Genomic DNA, 17764 nt, shown 5'->3' on the forward strand with positions numbered 1-17764 from the left:
ACCAGCTTACAACAGAACTCATAAAACTTGTGCAACTGCGTTTTCTAGGACTTTGGAAAAATAAGTGTCTTCCGGCAACTCTTTGATTGGAGTGGGGCCCAACAGCAATGAGAGATGCCTCACTTTTCATCTTGACAGAGCTTGGAGGCTCCATCTATTTTCTCTTGTGTATCGACACCATTTCCTAGAACGCAACTTTCTGTTCAGACTGAAAATCACCAGTTTTGTTCCACTGACTGGTAGCAGAGACAGACATACCCAGTTTGTTCAGGGAGCAATCCTGCTGATGCTGTGCCATGCCAGCTGCTGGGAACACTGCTTGCACCACATGGAGAGCAGCCAACAAGCTCTGATGCTCCATCACCTCCTTCTCTCTCCCACACCAGCTTTACACTCTGCTGACTGAAGCCACTGGAAGCAATATGACCAAATAAATTGTCCACAAAGGAAACTACCTTGCTTCACACACTAGCTCACTATTTGTCAGACATCAGAAACACTGTGCAGTTTGCAAGCCCACGTGCCTGTAAATTTCCATGTAATTTATGTCAATGCCTGGTAAACTGGTGCTCAGCACCACACCCTTCAGTCGTCCTCAGCAGAACAGTTTGCTGACCTATTTCCTTCACAGACTTGCTCCCACACCTGCACTTCTCAGCAGGTACTCAGAAAACTCACAGATTGTTGCAAGGTCAGTGAGCCAGGAACAGCCACTGAAGTGGAGAGCTGCGTCTATAAAACAGAGACCACATTAGGCTGGGATAACGAGATGCCTGAAAGCACTGAGTGAGGTAGAGCAATACCGAACCTGTATGAGCACCTGTGGAGCAAAGAGACAGGACTGACTGTGTTTGTTGTGTGCACATTACCTCAGTGTGACTGCTGTGCCTCTCGCCAGGCTGACTGGTCATGTCCCAGCAGCCCAAAGAAAGAATTCCTTTTCTTCCCCCCTACTTCTACACTGGAAGTGACAGTACAATGAGCATTGTGAAAGAATATACACAACTCTCTGCTAACCTGACCAAAACAGTCATTAAAATGGGAAGACCAAAGAAAGAATACAAGTCATGAGCAAACTCCTAAAACCTGCTATTAATTCCTCTTAGATTAAGGAGAGGCACCCCAAAAAAGCATTTTCATTTAAAAGCTAGACAAAGACACTGTATGTGATATAAAAAGAACAGTAAAACACATGAAACATTAACATGTGAAAGAAACATGTTGCAATTATGTCAAATACTGCTTTTTATATTTTATTAACAAGCAAGCATCCCTGGAACTGGGTCTATATAAAAATACTTCATGAACCAATCAGAATACAAGGGAGTTATATAAATTTATTTTATGCAACACTGATTAGTTTTGAAAATTTCCATTTTTAATGTTTTAATTTCAACTTTTATTTTTTTAAAAAATCACTAAAAGGACACAACCCACAAAAATACAATCTGTATCTGCTCTATATTTACAGATAACTGGTCACTATTAAGGCACAGATTTTAAACTAACATTTTATGTAGCAAGTCAAATATTTGTGCATAATGTAACACTAACAATACGATACACTGTACTGTTATTTTCCCTTTGTGGAATCAAAGTAAGTGAGAATTTTCTTTACTTCCAGTGTGTTCTTTTTTTTTTTTTTATGTGAAACCCTACTGAAAAATAATGTTGTTCATGGGAAATTTTCCACTTTGGTGTAAATGAAATAAGCACTGCTCAGCAAAAGACCACATCAACTTAATACTGTAAGAAAATCAGTTTCTGAGTATAGTACCGTCTGGATACATAGCACGTACTTAAAAAGACTAAAAATCTGAGTGTAAAGCTTTAGGATGCTTTTAGGTTTAGGCAAAATAAGCAAGAAAGGGGTTGCAGAAAATTCTGTACAAAGTGTTGCTGAATATTTATTTCATTAAAAATATTTCACAAAATAATGAGTCTGAATACAATTTGATTTGTAAGCACTGGGCTTGCAAATGCAAACATTTAAATGACAGCTTATCTGTAAGCACATAAATAGTCCCTGTGAATGGAACTATCTGCATGCTTAGGAGTAAGCACAAGTGAAAACAGCTTTAGAATGAGAAGTTGTGGCTTCCAAGAGGGTTTCCATGAAGTCACTCTTGCCTGTGTGACACACGTCCACACAAATCTCTGACACATGGATATGGACTCTTGGTGTTGGGCACAGGAGCTTGGTGTGAACAACTGTGTGAGTACCAGATACAGTTTTAGCCAGTCACATCTGCAGTACCATTTTTAAACCAGACGAAGCTGCTACTGGATCTACAGGGGAAGTCACCCAGTTATACACCATTAAGTAGATATGGCTGAAATGAGCACTGAGCAGCAATTTTTAGCTAACCACAAGACTTTATATTATTGCTTGGTCTATGCCCTCAAGTAATAGTCTCTTTAAATTCCCTTTGTGTGTGCAAATTTATCCATACATCATTTTGCATTCTCACCTTAAGAGAAAGAATTATCCATGGAAAGTGTCAAAACTCTCTCACCCATTTTTGCATAAACCCCAACTACTGTAAATATTATTCTAATGCCTTCTGTTAAGAGCACTTGACAGTGGTTTATGTCCATCTCAAAAGGCTTGTACACTGAACATAAATAATACATTACAGTAGAGGTAAGGTAATTCACAATATTTCTCATGGGAATGCTTTTCAATTAATGCTTGGAAACTACACATTGCATTGCAAAAAGAGGCACTTTATGGATTCCTTCATTACACTGAAACCCTTCATAAACCCATAACACAACATCTGTAAGGACAGAAGAATAACATTGCCAAATTTTTTGGACTTTCACAGTATAAGAATGCAAAAGTTAGCTCTAGCCACTTACAACATGGACTCTTTCTGTTGAACATAACTTGTTTCAGAAATAGTTCATCTCCAAAGTTTCAAACACTTCTGCAGCTGACAATTACAAATCTAGATCAAACAAAACAGATGCTATTACACCTATTTTATGTAGGTCACTTCACTGCTGCATGCATAGTCATGTAAGAAATACGAGTCATTTATTAAATGGCAACAGTGCTGTCTTGTCAAATTAGATTAGTTGTCTGTTTAATCAAACTGACAGCCCAGAGCTCTAGTTTGATGAATGCCTTTCAGTCTCTACCATAAATCTGCAGTAGATCAGTTTAATCTGTTACGTATTGTAGGTGTATAGAATCTAAAAATAAAAGTCTGATATAAATAAGTGTCCTTTAGTGGCAGGGTACTAAAAATAGCCCTTTGCTTTGAAACAACCATTGAAAACAGTTTTAGCATAACAGGCAGCAGTTAAATATGTTGACTGCAAAGGGTTAATATTGCAAGGTCCATTTTGGTCTTTCATTGCATCTGTTACAGTGAGTATTATTGCAGGCAGCATTAGACTGCTTCATAAGAGCATAACAGGACTGGTCCACTACCAAGTGACTTGATTTTGGAACAATCTCTTCAGATAACTACTGGGGAGACAGAGAGAGGAAAACCAAAAATCTGCGTAAGAACCAGTTTCTAGTACCATTATAGTGAGATGTGACTTAATGTAGGAACACCTGAAAAAATTTGATTAGTGCCAATATAAAAATTGATATGGAAATGAAAGAGAGAAATAAATTTCCACAGGACAAGAAATCAGAACACGTAAAGTGCAGAAAGACCTCAATAATTATTTTAAGCAGTACCAGAAAAAACCATCTTGATAAAGCCAAATCTATGCTCTCTGGCATCCCAGCTCTTCATTCTTCCTTCATTCAACAAAGTACAAAATTCAGTGCATACATTATAGTTATAGGTAATAAAATACTAAACAAAGAACCCTATATTATTATTATTATTGCAAATTCTGTCCAATCTACATGAGTAAAACATAACCCACATTTGGTGTTTCAAAAGACAACTGACAAAATGTGTTCTCTCTGATTTTTTTGGCACAGTACTGTGCAGACAAAACGCTTTGGTCCTTGACACCCAAACTCCCAAAGTGCAGAGGGTGGTGTGCAGTGAAGGCTGTCCACAGGATTGCCATGTCCATCTTTCCAGCTGATTTCTGAGCCCAAGCTCCTGCTACCAGCGCCCGCTGACACTGGCAATGTCCGAGTGATACTGGCGCGGCAGTCTCCCACTGGCTCCCCCTTCCAGGAACGAGGCACGGATGTTGGATGGGTCAAAGAGCTTTCTTCGGTTTTTGTTCAGTTCTGGAGAGGTCAAGCACACCCACAGAAATCTCCCATCAGAAATTCATTTTAATGTTTTGATCTAAACCAAATGCAAAACTTCTGTTTAAAGGAACAAAGTATTTTAGACAGACACAGTATGCACTGAAAATATCTGTGAGGTACTCCTTCAATTAACAGTTCAACAGGATAATATGAGTGTCAGGTTAAGACTCAGAGGGTCCTTGGGATGCAGGCATCTACTTGGGGCAGTTCTTATTTCTCAATGGTATAGAGTGAAGCAGATCCTTTTTTGCAATATTGATTTAGATCAAATTGACATAGCTGGAACTTAAAAAAGTTTGTTATAATATTCAAAGGCTGCAATCTTCCTGGAGGCACAACCATGCAGTGTGGACTGAGATTGACAGAAAAGCTTACTACCAACTTGATAATTTCTCAATGCACAATTCTTCATTTCAACATAAAACTTAATCAGTATTTTAACAAGGACTTTGAGAAAAAACAGATGCTCACCTGTCATTTAAACATGCACCCTAATCTTGTGTTAGTAATAACTCATCCAAAATATTTTTCTTTCCCCCACTTTCCTGTTCTTGTAAACTCTGTGCTAGATACAAATCCCCGAGAGATTACATAGATTTTCATGACTGCTACTGAACTAAGTACATTTGCAAACCAAAAACCAGAAAAAAACCCCCACAAAGTCCCCCAAAAGCAGGCACTTTTTCCCAGTAGGATGACTGCTCTGCTAATCAATAAAATGGGGGTAGGGAACCAAAAGGTTGAAAATGCCAGTTCTGACTGGTATGTAGTGCTGTTCAGACCCTGCAGGGCCTGTAATCCCAGAGATTCCTGGACCCTCAAGTTCGGGGCATCAAACTCCTGCTGTGAGCTGAACTTTCTACCAAGTTCCAGCTTTACAGGACTATTCCAAGTGAGCTGTTATGAGGTCATGGGAAAGCTCTGTAAAGCCTGGGTTTAAGCACCTGTCGTGAGGGGCAAGCTAATATCACCTCTGTGGACTAGACCCTTACTTTTCAGTCTTTCCAAGTCATTTTTCCTTTGTCAGCTATAAACACACAATTTGAGTGAGAAGAATACAAACAAAGCTTAAAATCAATAAATGGTACTCAGTGTTTTTTACCTGAGATTGCAAGCAGCATTTTTCTTCTGGCACCAAAAGTGGTAATTCCCAACTCTTTCAAATCTTGATCAGTAAGAGTAAGGAATGTCTGCAGATCAATCTAGAGTAAAAAGAAATAAGAAAATTATGCAAAACAAGTCTTTCCACAAAAGTATTAAGTAATACATGTGGCTCAGAATAGCTTCATTTTTTTTTTCCTGCTGCATTTTACAGTTACTCTGCCAAACTATTCTTTGCATGTAAACAGCAATCATGGCTTTTCAATGGCTTCTTCACACAGTTGCTCAATTTGCTACATTTCTGACAGAGAAGGAGAAATTAAAAAGTAATCAGTTCTGGAAAAGAAGAGAAAATTAGTTACTCATATTTATTTATGAGTCTTGAGACTTTTAAGTATTTACCACAATTTTAAGATTTATGATCCAGCTTTGAAAGAACAGCTCATGAAAATCCTGTCACAAAGTGAGTTCTAAGTGGCTTTTGGTGAAGAGACAGAACAACTACTGCTGGAAAACATCCTACCAACACCAAGGTGCCTCTTGAGGGAACACCAACCTCTTGCTGCTGGAACACATCTGTGTATTTGCCCAAACCAAGCTTGCTGAAGAGCTCAGGCAGATCAGATCCCTTAAACAAACTGTTGAGGTTACAGCCATTGCTTCCTGTCAGTGAGGAGATGCAGTCCATGTAGTTACTGCTACTGAGATAGTGTTCAGCTGAAAGGGAACAAGTGCACTTTTCAGACACATCACAAAAGGGCATCATTTTCCACCAACATTATATTCAGCTAGCTCATTAAATTTACGAAGTATTCAAATCTTTATTTCACAGGGAAAAAAAAGCTTCTCAGTGCTCTAAGAGAATGAACAGTATAAAGCAATTTTTTTGTTAATTAAGTTCCAGTGTTTGTTTTCTATAGACCTACTTTTGTCCAGCCAACTCATTGCTGTTTCTTTTATCCTTTATCCACACATTTTACTCTCTGGGAAAGCTACAGCTGCCATAGAACATTTTCTTTCACTGCCAGTGTATTCGTGTTTCTAATTTTCTTCTAACACACATGTAAATATAATTTTAATCTTCATTTATTTTAATTAACCTAGAACTTCCATTGTTGTCCAATTAGGTTGAAAACATCAATAGATTGATTTCAAATAAACGTGTCATCTTTTTAGTTCTTCAAGTACTTAGAATGCGACGTGCAGCCATTCACAGCTCAACTAATGTGCTTTTTAAAACCATGAATATTTTCTCTAATTGGAGTTATCCTTTCTTACCATGTACAAATTTTATTATCTGTGTACTTTGGGATTTAGGTTTATTCACCTTTAAAAGAAAATGCAACAACAAAAAGTATAAACAGCCACAGTACTTATTTCCCCATAAAGCAGATAGGTAGTATGGACTTACTATTCTCTACCTCCACTTTTCACTCTTCCAGAAAAGCATCTATTAAGTTATTAAAAAAATGTAAGTTCAACTAAAGTAAAATTTTAATTTGTAAACTTCAAGCATCGTTAAAAAAAGTAATTACAAAACATACAGCCTGTGTCCACAGAAAGCAGTATTTAAAATCATGCTAGGCCATGCCAAACACATGGACAGGCTTCTGTCCACAGAATTGCCTGGGTTGGAAGGGACCTTAAAGCCCATCTCATTCCAACCCCTGCCATGGGACACCTTCCAGTATCCCAGGGTTGCCCCAGGCTCCATCCAACCTGGCCTTGGGCACTTCCAGGGATGGGGCAGCCACAGCTTCTCTGGGCACCCTGTGCCAGGGCCTTACCATGCTCACAGGGAAAATTTTCTCGTAACATCTGACCTAAACCGATTCTGTTTCAGTTTGTAGCCACTCCCCCTTGTCCTGTCACTACATGTTCTTGCAAATTTTATCCCCATGAAGAGAATCATGCTTTAAAAATCAGTTTCAGCATGGAATATCACTTCACCAGTGAGCAAATAGCCCCATAAAGCCCTGGCTGTTGCTGCACTGATAACAGAGCAGTATGAGAGCAGTCTAGAAATAAGCCTTTGTAGAGGTCTGGTTTCAGTATACCTTGAAAAACCCACTCCATGACAGCAAAGAGTTTTTAAGCAAGAATATCTGGCATTTGACAAATACCCTTAAAAGTTTTCCTTTAGGACCATTATTTGTATATCATGTTACACAAGCTTGCACTTCTTTGTAAAAATTTGTAAAAAAAAAGGTAATTATTTATTACAAGGTGTCAGTAATTTAAATCCCTAGTGAAGTCAGGATACATTCATATCAAAATAAATATTGATATCAATATGATTACTTTTTTAAAATCAGATGATAAGAGCTTATTAACCTGATTTGTTTTGTTTCCGTTTGGGGCTGCCAATTGAGGAGACAAAATCATGAGCAGTGGGTCCAAGGCCATTCCGGTCTCTCCAGTTATCAGATTCACTGCCACTTCCCAGGTGCTCCCGACTGCTGGATCGGGAGAGAGACATGGATGAACCCTGCAAACAACAGGAAGAAAATCTGGGCTGAAAACAGAGGTTTCATTGTGACTCAGATGTTTTCTTTGAAGCAGCTCAGTTAAAAAGCAGCTTTTAATGCTCGCAAACATTCTTTTTGGCAGTTGATCAATAGTCAAATAATTGCAAGCCGGACACAAAAACAGCAGGTGTGCTTAAAACATATGCAGTTTACAGTTTTTAAGCAGGAGTTATTTAAAGACCATGATTCAAAATAAATTTCTCGGTATTTCCAAGTTTGTTTCCAAAACATTCCATGGCATCAAATTCCCACACAAATTCTAGACAAAGCAATCTATTGACTACATCCCTTCACAGGGAAGAGAACATAACAGAACATTTATCTGAAGATAAGTGGATCAAGTACACACTACTTGACAACAGTCTTGCACATAATAATACAACAACAATTCTGCAATGGCTTGTAAATTTGTAGTTGTTTTGTCTGTGATCTTTTAAAATAGGTTTTCATATTCCTGTGAAATACTTATTATCAACTCTCATCACTGTGGGTGAGAACGTAGCAATACAAGGCAGCAGCATTCAGTGGCAACATACCCAAAAGAAATTGACGTTATAGATATCACATACTTACATGAGCTAAAAATTGTGGAAATGAACAATTTAATTCTATAAACTTGCACCAAATTGTGACTGAAAAACATCACTTAGGAGGCAGCAATCTTTTACACTATTCAGTAAAACTGACACCCCTGAAGAAACACTGTGTTCTTGGTTAGAATCACAGACCCACTTAGAGATTTTAGACATCAAGGCCTGGGAGAAAGGCCCACTCCAGCTCAACCAACATAGAAAAGTAATCGCAGATTTTGGTTGCATCTTTTTCTTTCCCCGGTTACTACTGCATTACATGTAGCCAAGCCTACTGCATGTACCTGAATGGCTCAAAAAGTTGACATGTCAAGTGGAGAACACCAAGGCACATTTTTGTCCTGGCTGAATATTTCTTTTGCATTAACAGACAGTATATCCTAGAGAACTATGAAGTCCCCTTCTTTAAGAAACATACCATTTACATTTTATATAAGCAGGACAGAAAAAGGTGTCTCTGTGGAAGCCGGGAAGGATTACAGCAAGGAAGCACACTAAAAAGCAACTTCAGAATGCCTTTGAGAAGAAGGGAACAAATTCCCTGTAAGATTCCCATGCTGGGACTCTTCTGAAGAGACTTGCTGGACTCTCTGCTTTCTGCCTGGGAAAATTCTGAGCCCAGTGCATAGTGCAAGGAGAGACAGCCCTCCCAGTTCTCTGCACAGAAGGAAAGATGAGCTGCTCGTTCTACTGTTCTCCTCCTCTGTGCAGTGATACACATCATATAGATTATCTGTCATACATACATAGTTTTCATTAGGTTACTAAAGCCCTGCTGCTTGCTTGCAACTACTGGGATGTTTGCTCCTTAAGTTGTTTGAAGCTGCTTTAAACAAAGATATTTTAAGTAGCAGACCTCTATGCTCTATGACTTGCCTATAAAACAGATCTAACTTTGTGTTGGGCTGAATGTATTCCATATGCCTTAATACTTATGTAAGAAATACTTTTCACCATAAAAAATATTTAGAACAGGTATCCGCAAGATTTTTTTTCCGGAAGTTATAGACATATCTCAAGAGAAACAACTTACTGAAAGTAAACTTCCATTACAATATACTTTTATATACCTCATATGTGGTGGTCATGGAAGGCTTGTACGATACATGATTCGCTCTTCTTAGCTCCTTGATAGTTTCTGCAGGCATTGATTTAGAGAACCCCAAACCACTCCATGTATTTGTTGGAGTTCTCACTTCTGTTACCACTGGCTTCTTTAACATAGCTGAAAATACAGAGACAAATCAGTAAATCTCAGCCTTAGTAGAAGTACTGAGAGGATAGGACTGAAATCATGTTTGCTAACAGCTTGAGCCCAGCACACTCTAAACACCTCCACTTGCTACACAGCTTGAATCCTACCCTTCCTTAAGGCAATTTACTCTGCCAGAAGATAGTTAAGTCCCACAGGGCTGCATGGAAGCCAAAGAATCGTATCTGTTTCAAAGAGAGAAGCTTCTGTTTTTCTTTTAGTGAATGGGTAATTTGGTTTATTATTTAACAGGGTCAAAGATATGGTTAAGCCTCTTACCAATTCTACAACTCAATTTATCCCTGAAGCAAGAGGTCATTTAGCTGATGTGACAAACACCTTAAAGTTAAATTTGCATCCAAATAAAGGGAAGTATTACAGTAATGAGCTCTCTGAAAACAATATTGGTCATTTGCTCATGGATTTACTTACACATCCCACCTGCAAGCTGCTTACACTGTATTTTATACTGTGTTGGTATTAAGAAATTTTTGGAACATAAAGCAAATGTTTCACTACCACTTCCAGATTTTATTAAAAACTGGATTACAAAACAAAGTTCAGGAAACCATTTCATCTCAGTATCAACAAACTTTTCAGAAGTCACTGTTCATCCACATACCTTTGGTTGCTAGTAGTTTCTTCTGTTCATAGTCAAATGCCTAAAAATGAAACACGCAGAAGATCATTTAATTGCCATTCTAACTAAATGTCACTCCAGTAGTCATCTCTTTGTGAAAACAAAGGTTTGCAAAGTGGCCACTGAATACATCTAGGAGAAACCTGAAATACTGCACAGTAATTTCACAGTAGCCCAGTTAGAGCCCTAGTTACTTAAAGTGTTCATTGAAACATAGATAAAGATTTTAAATAACTATCTGATTTCCATTTGAGCGAGGCTAAAGCAGTATATTTACAAAATGCTTAGGAGGAATGAATTTTTCTTCAATTTTTTTTTAATGAGACATCTTTCAAGCATAGTTTCTCTCCTTAACCATCTATTCTTGGCATTTAAAACATTCCTCAACAGTACGAAAAAGGTAATATATCTCAGCAAGTCTAGCCACCACAGTTATTTTTAATAATCTTTCAGGTTTACTTCTCCTTCATGCATTCATTTTGTGAAAGGAAAAGAACTTAAGTTTTGAGATAATTCAAAGAACTTTTGTATGTGTTCTACCTGTGTCAGTGGAAAATGTGAAGTTTAAATACCCCTGATTAAACAAGCTACACTTTGTTGAACTACAAATCAGGAAATCTAAACACACAAAACTACAAAAATGCTGTATTAGCCTGAAGTGTTACATTCTCTACTAAAAATAACTAGAGGAATAACTAAGGAAAAGGGCTGCAAAACACTAATCTTTCTCTTGTTCGACTACTCCACACAGTCTGGTTATGCCCACACTCCAATAGATCTATACTGAAAATAATCCTGTTACTGCTTCCTGACAAAGGGGTCTCCTCTCTCTTTGGGGAGAGTTGCAGTAACATGGCAGTAGTTTGTATTTGTAGGCTGTAATTAACCAAGTTAATTAAGTATGAGAAGGTGTGAAATTTATTTTGTAGCTATAATTCTCTTGAAGCAACAATGTAAGACTTCTTACAGGCAAATGATGGAGACAAATACAGCCACCCAACTTTGTGTACTTAAACTTTTCTTACTCAAGAGAAACGAAGAGCTTTTCTGTTCTCAAGACTTTTCATTGACAAACCACTCCTCAGTTGAAGCAGTTGATGGCTTGGCTGTGAATACTTTTACTGAACTGGTAATGACAATTCAGCCTCCAGTCCCCAATCACCTCTGCATTCTATGGTAACTTCACTCTGCAGTATCAATATTTATGCCTAATTGGCTTCATTCAGGGAGACCTACCTGCATATTTACAAAGGAGGGCTGCGGAGCCAGACGCGCTCTCTCGGAGTTCTGCTGGGCGGCTGCCGCCCGCTCGGCCGCCCGCTCGCTGCCCGGGGCCTTCTTATCAGCCACGGGGCTTTCCGGGGCACCCAGCTCTGCCTCGGAGAGCAGCCTGTCCGCAGTGCTGCGGGGACAAAGGCACTGTTAGCTCAGGCTGCTCAGGCTGCCTCTGCGCCAGCAGCGAGCGCTCAGTGCGGTTCTGGTAACTGGGCTTCACCCGGACAAGTCTGGCAGCCAAACTCAAGACATGTCCGTACACAAAGATCTCTGCATTTTCAGCAATATTTCCAAAAGTTTCAGCTCTCCTGTACCTTTTTCTCTGTCAGTGAAGGAAAGCAGTGTTTCTCCTTCCTGTATCACTAAGAAGCATAGTTTACAGATTCAGTTTTGAACTGTCTGGGGTCTGGAAATATTGCATGTAATCCCTACACAGTGTGATTTCTCATTTAGCCTTGCTCAGGCCAGCAGTTCAAACAGGTTCACACTTATAGGATAAAGAGAGATTGCATAATAGGGACTAAGAAACTTGACATAGGTCCTACTTGCTTTCACAGCTTCAAAAACTGCAGTCCTACATGCCTACATTACCTCTCAATGCAATTTTATTTTTCTAAACCTTGGCCGCATTTCAGGCCTACGCTAGAACAGTATAAACTCTTACTTCAAAGCAAAGTGATCCTGTTTTTGAAGCTGTAAACTACTACCCCCAAGGAAACTGTGGAGCACTATGTCCTCAACAAAAAGAGCAAGACACACAAACAACCGAATTTGGTTAGCAGGATTCCTTGGATTTTTAAACTGTGAAAGCAGAATTAATGAAATACATATCATAGCCTTAAGAGTGTAAATAAATGAAGCAAAAGAAAATATGTGTCTCAGAAGAGTGGTGATAAACAGTTCCCAAACAAACAGTGAGAACATGAGTATGTCAGACAAAAACATTGCATTTAGAACAAAACCTGTGTTGCCAAGATGTATTATGACTCAAATGAGCCTTTCCCACTGCTGGGTCATTAAAGAGCCAACCCAACCAAAATCATTACTGAGACAAGTGTTTGAGAACATGCTGCTATGCCCTGAACGCAGCTTTCCTAAGAAAACAGCCTCAGGTACACACAAAAGGAAAAAGCTGTCAAATTATCCTCTAAGCAATCAATAAAGAAGGAAAGTACAAAAATGTATACTTTAGAAACAGGTAATGAAAGTTCCTCTGACAAGGATCTCCATTCTTTTGTGGGAGAGAAAAGACATTTTTTTAAACTCAAAGACAAATAGGATGAACAAAAAGCATTCGAAGTCTGCAGTTATCAGACAAACTGGGGGCTAAATTAATGCCTAACGTGATGGAAAATCAAGGCCAAATTAAATCAGTTCTTTGAGTATCTTATGACTGAACCCTCCCTTCTATGTACAAAAACACGTGAAGTAATTTTGCATTGTGAAAGTTCCACTAATCTGTGTTTATACACTCAGCTTACTGTAAGTGGGAGTTTTTGGTGCCTTGCAGTAATTCCACCGTTTGCCTCTTGGCACAGGCCTGCTTGGAAGAGCTCATCATCTGCTTCAGGTCACTGGTGTTTGCTGAATGGGACGGACTGCGGGGCATGCCCACTTCTACAAAAGCATCGTTGCAACCTACAAGGCCAATAAAAGGAGAGTTAAACAACCACCCTGCTGTGTCCTAGTGAGCTTGCTGCAGGAATGATAACTATGGGAGAAAACCTCCTCCTCCTCCCTACAGGACCATCTTCAGGGATAACTCTTTGGTCAAGGTTAAGAAGTCAAGATGTGTATGTTCAAATGCACAAAAAAGGTGTCAGTATTCACATATATAGTAGTCACACTAAGTATTTCCTTTTTTCAAATATTTATTTTAAGTAATATTAATTAATATTAAACGTGAAGACTGACAATTCAAAGTGACTAAGTATTCTGAAGAAATTTGATTTTATACCCGGTTTTAATAGACTTTGCCAGGTGCTCAGGTAGCTTCTGCTGGAATAAGAGCTCCCCCCACTTCAAGTATCTTTAGAACATGTTTTCACAAGCTTCAAGTGGAACTGGCTTTCCCTCCCTCCAAGAATGATGGGGACAGTTAAGCACTTTAGCTTTTAAAAGGCAGTATAACTGAAATGCTGTTGCAAAACATGCAAATAAAATTGTTTCCCAGTGTCTAGGTTAGATCTACACAATTTCCTGCAAAAACCTTCCCAGAGACATTAATTATTTGCTTTTGTTAAAAAGCAAAAATAAAACATCATTTAAACCAGAAGAGTTTAGTTACCCTCTGAGGATTTTAGTATTTTTGTACAGCAGCTTATCTCCCTCTGCTCCTAGGGAATAAGTAAAATGTTGCAAGTACATTTATGTTGATTTAAGGTGTTTCTATCAACAGCACAGCTCAGTTACTACAGGTTCTATTTACTTTCTTTGACAATGAATCTGAGATCCAGCAATCTTTTCCTTAAACATGGTTGCAAAAACAACTCTCAGAGAATATCTTCACATTTTTGTATCATGAACTGTACACAGACTGTACAAACACTACCAAACAAAGGAATGCAATATCAAAATCTTACCTTCTTCACTATTTGCCTTGGCAGCTACTTGTTCTGAGGCCCCATGAGCACTTGTTTGCCTTACTGCATCACTGTGGTTTGTGGTCAACACATTTTCTCCCAGCGATGTGGCAGACAGTGCAGCATACTTGATATTTGAGGCCTGAAAAGATTGTCACAAATCACTGAGGTGATTTTTATGCTTAAGGAAATATTGAAACAATTTCCCTTTTCTATCTGTGTAGGATAACAAGGAATCTATTCCTGGAGAACAGTAAGAGAACAGTATGTTTGAATGTTCTATTTTTCAATCTTTAAGTCATGTTCAAATACACTGCTGTTTGTTTTTAAACTTAGAAGCTTTATGAATCTACTAATATAGCTAGTTTTCTCTTTCAGCTTTTCTTAGTAGAGGTCTAGTACAAAGAAATCTGGTTCTCCAGTATAGTATCACTTACCTTTACATGACCATTTAAAGAAGGGGAGCCTTTTTTGCTTTCTGATTGCATGCCATTAACGTGGACTTCAACAGGAGTCAAGCCTGGTGGTGGAGATGGAGTGTTTTGACCATAATTAGGCACTCCAGACAGCAGAATACTAGTTAAGGTTGCTTGGGCAGTAGATGGTATCATTAGGTGTGGAATAGCAGAAAAACCTGTAACAAAATTTGGTTATGTTCTGATTAAGTTTCTCATTTAACTTCCTCAGGCATTACACTACTTTATATAAATCTTTATGTAGCTATAATAAATTACTAAAAAGTTTCCATTAGAATTGCATGCCAAAACCATAATGCTTTATCTGGGTAGGTTAACTTCATTTTCTACATAAAACAGATGGAAACACTGCATTTGACAGCATGTCATATATTAAGTTATAACTTTAAATTTGCATATTTATTCATCTGTGCTAAGTAAGTGTAGGAATTAAGGTTCCAAAGAATTAATGATTCTGGATTTGTCAACTGCCACTCTAATGACTTGGTGTTGCACAGTTCATTTAATTCACATTAAACTTCTACCGACCTGTGGTGTTTGTGTTAGCAAGAGATGTTGCCCATAATGTGGGACTGGGCGTGCCTGAACTTGGACTCTGCAAAGGGCTCACAGAGCTATTGAGGGCATTCAACAGAGAGTTTGGAGCAGTTGAGGTGTTGACTGACAGGGCTGTTGGACCTAGAAGGCCTGCAAAAAATCATGCAAGTAAATATTTAGTTAAGACTTACAGGAAAACATTCTTCACAAAAGTACCAATCGAAAAGAAACAGAACAAACCCCCATGAAGTGGCACCAGCCTGTATTTCACAAACAAATTGTAACATTAAACCTGCTGTTCATTTGGTGCACCATGCTTGTTCTTAAACTGGGCATCATATATCCAAGGAGAATTGGAGCATCTTTTATGTCCTTCTACTTCTCTTGTCATAACAAAGAGTCTGCACTGACTGCTTCTCAGCCCTGGCATCCCTTTGCATCCCCTCTGTTGCTTCTGATGGTTTGTTCCAAAGCAGCATCACAGAGACAAGAAAGCACCTGTACTGCACCACCTCACTTTCATTTCACACAATAACGTTTCTCTCAGAAGCTCCTGTCAATTAACCACTACTTGCACACTAACAGCTATTCAATTCCTTTTTGCACCTTCGACACAGGCTGCAAATCATCCCCCAAATGCACTGATCAGTCCCAAAGCATTCCCCCAAACCAGCTCTTTGTGTAAGAGCATTCACAAAGCAGTTCAGCACTACACACTGAAAAGGTAAAAAAACCCAACCCCCCAAAGTGCAGCATGACAAGAACAGTCACAGAAGCAGCATTAAAAATCACAGTCAAATGGCACAAACACTTTCTCCTGTGTGACCCTAGGGAAGCATGTGACATGGAACTACACAGCACTCCCGCATGGCAGTCACAAGGGACAACGTTGGTTACATGAGAACTCAGAGTTTCAAGAATTTGTGTCAAGATTTGTCACTGGTTTCCTTTGGGACTGCTTGTTTTTTCTATCTATACACTTCCGGTACAAAGGTATTTGCAGAGCTTGAAAAAAAAATAGTAATTCCAGTCTGGACTATGAGCTGCTTCTACAAAATTATGTTAAGATAGGAAGCTTACTCATTTCTGTCCTAAATTTCAACTGATAAGTAAGGTCTAAGCTAGAAGCACGTGGATCCCTCAATTACAGTGAGATACTGAACTGAAATGTGGTGTTTGCTATGCTAACTTTCATGGTATTGTTGACAGGCTTCAGTACCCACCCAAATTCAGGACAGCCTGAGACATCATACACCCAAAGAAGCTGTAAAAGCCATGTCCTGCCTCACCTGTATTTCCCTGCCTTACACTTTCAGCTGAGTGGTTTGCATGTTTCCATAGATTTTTCTACAGGGATGAGTCCCAAACCTGATTACAAAAGCCTTGGAGAGGTTTTATAACAACCAGAAGCTGTTGCAATTCTCCAATGCTTTAACACGGCTCCTTACGCAAAACACACATCTGCTCTTTTTTCCTAGTACAAGTGAATTAAGTTTCAAACAAGCCTATATCAAAAAAATATAAATATAACGAATACATACCAAGTCCAGTGAGTCCTAGCCCTGCTGAGGACAAAATATCCAAACCAGGACAAGACAGACCAACAGGGCATGAGACAGTAGAGGGATTTGATACTATGGTGACTCCGCTACTTTCAAGTCCCAAGAGGCATTTCCGTGCCTCGTACATATTTAAGGCATTTCGTTCAACGCTTTTTACAATCACAGACTGCAGGGAAAGAAAACAACACCAACAAAGGAAAACCAGTGAGTAACACTTCTCCTTAACACAGATAGTTCTTCATACTCCTTCATGGCTACCACAACCACAGCAGTGTGAGACAGCATGAGCTAACATCCAGTAGCAACTATCCAAATTCAGGAAGTTCAGGACAGTAAGACTAGTGATTTCATAAGGACTTGAAGTGAGAATGATGGAAGACCTCTCTAAGAAAATTAATTACTATCATATCTTGGTCCTTTTTGGTAGACCAAATGTTAAGCACCTCAAGAGCTAGAGAGCCGAATCAATAATTAATATCTTATCTTCTCTTTTCAAGCTTTGTAGCTTGAAGTGGACAAAAAACCTAGTTGTTTGTATTAAATTCCCCTACTAAATTCATAGCTGTCTGAGAATAAAGTAGTAAGTGCCTGGAAAATGAAATTACAAAACCCCATTGCTTCTTGTACATTCTCTACAGGATGTGTCTTTGTATTGATTTTATATATCCCTACACAGGGAAGCTCACATACTGACACAATGGAACGATCATTTAAAATTTTAAAACTTCTCCCTGCTTGGGCATTGTATACAACATGGATGACTACAAGAGTCCCCTATCCATACTGGCCTGAGTATTTTACAATAAACACCTCCCACTGCCTTTATCAGTATATTCTATACAAAAGCTAATTTCTTCATTATTAAGCATTTAATAAAAGTCAAAACACCCTAGAGCAGAGCTGCTGGATCATTTAAACTGATATTTCAAGCATTAAATACATATGGCTTTCACAAGTTTATGATCCATTAAACTGGGGAGGAAGAGC

At 38.7% G+C, this 17764-nt stretch overlaps 1 protein-coding gene across 2 annotated transcripts in view; it reads right to left on the minus strand.

Annotated features, from left to right (window-relative positions):
* Positions 1–1227: 1227 nt before the first annotated feature.
* BICC1 (BicC family RNA binding protein 1) overlaps positions 1228–17764 on the minus strand; it is a 58175-nt gene continuing 41638 nt past the window's right edge. For both annotated transcript variants that reach the window (XM_008642776.2, XM_017746431.1), the window contains 12 exons: positions 16757–16943; positions 15207–15365; positions 14640–14836; positions 14203–14344; positions 13102–13258; positions 11582–11747; positions 10328–10367; positions 9524–9678; positions 7670–7823; positions 5892–6052; positions 5337–5436; positions 1228–4210 (listed from right to left, as the gene is read on the minus strand). In XM_008642776.2, coding sequence (XP_008640998.1) covers positions 4080–4210; positions 5337–5436; positions 5892–6052; positions 7670–7823; positions 9524–9678; positions 10328–10367; positions 11582–11747; positions 13102–13258; positions 14203–14344; positions 14640–14836; positions 15207–15365; positions 16757–16943 — 1749 coding nt within the window. In that variant the 3' untranslated portion in view covers positions 1228–4079. The remainder of the gene's footprint in view (positions 4211–5336; positions 5437–5891; positions 6053–7669; positions 7824–9523; positions 9679–10327; positions 10368–11581; positions 11748–13101; positions 13259–14202; positions 14345–14639; positions 14837–15206; positions 15366–16756; positions 16944–17764) is intronic.

Source organism: Corvus brachyrhynchos, unplaced genomic scaffold (genome assembly GCF_000691975.1).
Source record: "Corvus brachyrhynchos isolate BGI_N302 unplaced genomic scaffold, ASM69197v1 scaffold279, whole genome shotgun sequence".
Lineage (NCBI taxonomy): Eukaryota > Metazoa > Chordata > Aves > Passeriformes > Corvidae > Corvus > Corvus brachyrhynchos.